This window comes from Atta colombica, unplaced genomic scaffold (genome assembly GCF_001594045.1).
Source record: "Atta colombica isolate Treedump-2 unplaced genomic scaffold, Acol1.0 scaffold46, whole genome shotgun sequence".
Taxonomy (NCBI): domain Eukaryota; kingdom Metazoa; phylum Arthropoda; class Insecta; order Hymenoptera; family Formicidae; genus Atta; species Atta colombica.
The window spans coordinates 858,206-864,012 of NW_017259535.1; the positions used below are offsets into that span (position 1 = coordinate 858,206).

General features: G+C 28.6%; 2 protein-coding genes across 5 annotated transcripts in view; one reads left to right on the plus strand and one right to left on the minus strand.

Moving 5' to 3' along the window:
• Positions 1 to 5,141, minus strand: part of LOC108691377 (esterase E4-like) — a 5,808-nt gene extending 667 nt beyond the window's left edge. For both annotated transcript variants that reach the window (XM_018199085.1, XM_018199086.1), the window contains exons 1-6: positions 4,914 to 5,141; positions 2,458 to 2,740; positions 1,949 to 2,134; positions 1,193 to 1,404; positions 921 to 1,092; positions 183 to 500 (exon numbers count right to left, since the gene is read on the minus strand). In XM_018199085.1, coding sequence (XP_018054574.1) covers positions 183 to 500; positions 921 to 1,092; positions 1,193 to 1,404; positions 1,949 to 2,134; positions 2,458 to 2,740; positions 4,914 to 5,054 — 1,312 coding nt within the window. In that variant the 5' untranslated portion in view covers positions 5,055 to 5,141. The remainder of the gene's footprint in view (positions 1 to 182; positions 501 to 920; positions 1,093 to 1,192; positions 1,405 to 1,948; positions 2,135 to 2,457; positions 2,741 to 4,913) is intronic.
• The window catches only part of LOC108691381 (calcitonin gene-related peptide type 1 receptor-like), a 128,033-nt gene that overhangs the window by 49,183 nt on the left and 73,043 nt on the right, over positions 1 to 5,807 (plus strand). The gene's annotated exons all lie outside the window — the stretch shown is intronic.

Genomic DNA, 5,807 nt, shown 5'->3' on the forward strand with positions numbered 1-5,807 from the left:
TTAATTTTTTAAAATAAAATATTTTTAAATGCATATTGATACATATTCGATCTCTTATAATGATTTATAAAAATTTAGATGTGTTTTTTAACAATGTAACATTTAACAATATAAGTGCACTCGTATTCCTTAATAAAGGATTAAAGATTTTTATATGGTTTTAAGTAAAATAGTGACGTTACCTGGCAGCGTAACCTTTAATATTTCCTTTCCGACGTAAGTTTTACTTTCATATGAAAATTTATACAGATATGTTGGCGTGTAACTGTCAGAACTCATTTGAATATCAACTGCTTCCATGATACCACGATTAAACATGACATCGCTAAGAAAATCAGCGTAATTCATTAAAGTTTCTTCTGATACTGCTTTATTTCCAAAATATAAAAATCGTAACTCTTCAACTGTGATCGGTATTTTTGACATTGTAGATAAAGCTCTAGGAATTATGGTTTTCGTGAAATCAGAATCAATTTCTTTAAGAGCTTTTTTGCTTATTTCTAAAACAATTTTAAAAACTTTATTGTTATTAACGACTACAAATGCCAGATGGTATATGGATAATATTTAAGGGACATATTTGTTAAAAAATAATTTATTTCGAATATCTATTAGCATATAGATATTATAGCGTATTATTTTTCACAATAGCCTGTTAAAAAAAACACAGCATGTTTATAACATTACATTGATAACAGAAATTGACATAAATATGTCTATTCAGAAAATGTTTGCTTAATATTGATATACATGCAACATATTGATGTATATGTATGTGTATACGCGCGTGCACGTGCGCACACACATACACACACAATATTAAGTTTATATTGTTTTTTATAGGTCACATCATATAAGAATTCATACACTATAATGGTTACAGATATTTAATGAATAAACGCATAAGCATATGCACTTACGTCCGAAAAGTGTACTGCATATGAAAAAAGATCCTTCACAACTGTTATTTCCTAAAAGCCATGGCACTTTAACTCCGCGTTGTATTAACGTATTTGGATGTTCCGGAAAGAATGGATTCGGTGATTCATAATCCAAAGTAGGTGTAAATATTAAAACATGTTGTAGACGGTCCTACAAAAACGTAAATCAATGAAAATATCATAATTTGTTTGCAATTTGTTGTCAATCACAAAATCATTGCAAAATTATTAACAAATATTGAGATACTTACTAATGGTGTGGCAAGAAACTTCTGTCCAACTTTTATGAGTTTTTTTGCATCGATTGTCTTAAGAAACTCATAAGCGACTTTTGGATCTGATGTGACCTTTCCAAGTTTCTCCGCAAGTTGAAAACCTCTGCTCATCGCTTTGTTTGTCCATTCAGTCAAACTCCAAGGATTCGAGGCGACACCGCTTTGCGAGATTGCTTTGTGAAATAAACCTGGAAATTATAATTGAATTTAGTTATATTAATTAATTATCATTATACCTTTCTTGTTTTCTTCAGTTTAATAATATACAAGTTATTCTATAGATCTAAGCATTCTTTCAATTATTGTTTTTTTTTAGTCACTTTAGAGTCAATTTTATTTTTGAAAAAAATGTTTCAGAAGAAATTATTAGTTATTATTCCCCCTATAACTTTTTCAAATTTTAACATGCTTAAGTTTTTATCATTAATATTTAAATTAAAATTTCAAATGTTTCACACAGAAATTCTTCTAATATATATTTTGTTTAAGACAGATTTTTTTAATGAATTTATTATCTACTTTTGTTATTGAAGAACAAAGAAGGAAGAAAGAGAAAGAGATTTGGACAGCGTTCATCTTTAATCTTACAATTATTAGTATAACTTGGATTTTTGTCGAAGAAAAATCTAGTTTAAAATGATCAACTTTTTGAATATTTAATAGGAAATAATAAATATTAGATAAAATTTGAGAATATTATATCATTATTAATAGGTCTGTAGATTATTATACCTTTGCTTAACGGAGATAGATTTAGATAATGCACGATAGCTCCACCAGCACTTTCGCCAAAAATAGTGACGTTATTCGGGTCTCCACCAAATGGTGATATATTTTTTTGGATCCATTTTAACGCCATAACCACATCTTTCAGACCTTGATTACCCGTTACTACTTTGTCGTAGAGGTTTAGAAAACCTGAAGTCATTAATGCATCTTTCATTTGCAAACTCGAATGACTAAGATCAGAAGTAGATATATTATATATAGATGATCTATGTATTATATTATCTCATATAAGTAAAATTCATTAATGATAATATTTTTTTAAATGTTTTTAAAGGTAATTTCGACACAATACGAAGTAGCATTTATACGTATAGTATAATAATTACATATTGTTATATCGTACATATACATTACAATAATACATATATATTATAATACGTAAAATATTAAAAAAACAGCATACTGAGAGATGCGTCTTGCATAATTTCATATCTAACTAATATACAACGTACCTAGAGCTCCTAGTCTGTAATTTAGCGTAACGAGTACTACATCTTTTTGAACAATGTAATCGGGACCATACCAGGCTGCATTACCAGAACCCCAAATAAAAGCGCCACCATGTATCCACACCATAATTGGACGTTTTTTCACGATATCTACAGTATATATATTTAGGTAGAGACAATCTTCATCACCTATTATTTCACGTGTTAGTAAATCAACTTGAACAGCGATATTTCCATATTTTGAGGCATCTCTGTCGCCGACCCATCTTTCTGATGGCAGCGGATCCTGTATAGATAAATGTATAGCTTTTATTTATAAGAATCAAGCTGATATATCTTTTTTATAACAAGAATGCACATGTAATGTAGAACAACCTGTCTTACATTGTGTAATTTGCCTTACAATTGATCTGCACGCAAATGTATGGATTGAGAGAATTAACATATTTTTTTATATAAATGATTGATACGCATATCGATTCTTCAGATATTTTGAGAGATTTTTTTATTAGGAACATATTATTCTTTTTATTTATATTATTTCGTAGTGTATGCTATACGTCGTAAACTCAAACAGAAGTTGATGATTAATGGAAAGAATTTTTCATTTGCCAATAACAACTTATCGACAATACAATAAAATCGGTAATAAAGTCTTCGCGTTCCTTGAATTCGTATATCATTTGAATTATTTACTCGAAAAATTTCAAGCGACACTTACATAATTTTTTCTCTCTATTGTATGCGTCCTTAGATCTTAGTCACATTGAAAAATCTAAATAATAGAACTTATGCAGTAAATGAGTAGTTACAATTGAGCATTCTCAAAAATAGGTCAACCTGAAAAGAATGCTCGATTGTGATTGATCGATCCATGTAGTGGAGGAAGCTATATCGTTCCTAAATCTTAAATGAAAACAAAAATAATTCAAAATAATTACACATTTACGGACTATGCTTAAGTATTTACAAGAAATTAATTTTAGAAAAGAAGAAAGAATTGGAGGAAAAAGGTATAGAAAAGTTTTCTGAGAATTCAAGACTACTTTTATAAATTTAAATTTAAAAAAAATAAAAAATAAATAATATAGAACATAACAAGTTCAATTCATACTCGACTTCTCCCCCTTTTCTTCAGATTTAAGTTTTAACTCTAATTTGGCTCCTCTCCCTAAACAAAATCCTGGTTAATAAATTGATTTATTTACTGCTTCAGTTCTACTGTTTACGTTTTTATATGTTTTAATTATATGAATGTTATAACAGAAAGTTTAATTTATATCAGGAATAAATCATTGTACCTATTCAAATCATATTAAAAATGTATCGCCATAATTGAATATTAATATGTGAAGAGTCGATTCGTATTAGTCATTTTTTTAAACAAAATTTTAATTTTTCTTAATTTTTGTAAATTACTAATTATTAATATGTCAATAAAAATTGTTTGCAACCATAAGAAATCTTTATTACTAAATGATTTCATTTAATAATAAAGACAATAAAGCGTGAGAAAAATTTGAAGATTTCTTTTTATTTTTAAGCAGATACAGGTATATTTTTTTTTATTCTTTAAAATATTTTTTAATTTCCATATTACTTATATCATAAGTGAATTGTCTAATAATAATTATGAAAAAATCAATGCTGATTATATTAATATTAATTTTTGACTTTTTGCAGTACACTTAAATTTTATATTTAATTTTATATTTATATTTATATTTGTCCATAAATTATTCTCTGAATGTTGTGTTTACGAAAATTCAAAGCGCTAAAAATAACTCATATAATCTGCTAATTTAACTAAATGCCAAATAATGATCTGAGATGCAATAGTGAAAGAAATAACTATTTTTTTTACATCATTAACATTCAATTATAATTTTCTCAATTTTGACATATTGTATCTTTTCGTGCAAATTAAAAATAAGACAGATAAGTAGAAGTGAATTTTCAGTTAAAGCCTCTTTAATGTCACATATAGTCGCATGATTGTCATAGTCGCAAGAGTTCTTGTCGTACGAAGTTGAGCCAACTTCAACTTCTTGTGACTGCGACAGGCATGTCACATGAGCTCAGTCATCAGCAAGTTGACGTTTAGAATTTGTTGTCGAATTGCGTGCAAACAATCGTTGTGATTATTGTAGACGCTCATTTAAATCTGTTCTAACAGAGTCGTAAGTAACGCGTAAAAAATTGGCCAATCACAATTGAATATGATAAATGTAATTAACTATGCTTGGTTAATTTCTTACGGCTTATGACCCTATGGCTTGCGACCCTATTGTAGAACAGGCATTAGCGACACTCTTGCGGCATGCGACAAATTTTCCTGCGATGCTACTACTCGCGACATGCGACACAACCTGTGCGACTATTGTAGACGAGGCTTAAGACTCAAGATTAAAATTGAACGGTTATGTTGAACGTGGCTATAGTAACGGAATGTTATTCACCTTGAATCTTAGTTCACCAATCGGTGGTTTCGCATATGGTATTCCTCGGAACGCGACGTAATGATCACCATGGACAGCTTCCTCAACGATACCGATTAATTTTCCCTCATATACATGTACGTCTACTCGATTATTATCCATGATAGCAACAGAGTAATGTTACCGAATCTACTGGTTTACGTTGTAACCACGTACGACTACGTACGACTACGTATGTCGAGATTATGCAACTACATATACTTGAGGAACTGAAGGAACTGAATACATCAGTACATTATATAATACACTAGTTCTCGAGGAGAAAGTGGGGATTAAGTGAAGAAGAATTGCTAATTCGTTGTTTTTATATCGTTATTGCCGGATAATTCTCTAGTAAAAAATTGTTTGACAAATGATGTTTTTTATGTTAAAAAATTATAAATAATTAATAATAAAATGACAATTATATGTACAGGATGTTCCATTTTAAATAGCACTATATCTCTTAAATTTGACGTCGTCGTATATAAAAACAAAAAAAATTTTGAAAAACTTGATTTTTTAAGATCGCACAAAGATTATTGCTACGAAGATTATAACCATTTAAAAAAAAATGTAATTATGTGATATTTTTGTATAAATATATTTTTAGTTGTTCTATACAAGTATCAAAGTAGAGTTATTGAAAAATTAATAGTTTTTACAAAAAACTTTATTCTACACATTTTAGCAAAATGTACAAAATATGTCATGAAATATTTATTTTTTGACAACTATACCTTAATTCTCCGGTCATGGGATTTTTAAAGGCATATTATTGATATTTTAATTGTAATTCTAGTTAATGAATTTTAAACTGTAAAATAAACACACACACACACACACACACACACACACACACACACACACACACAC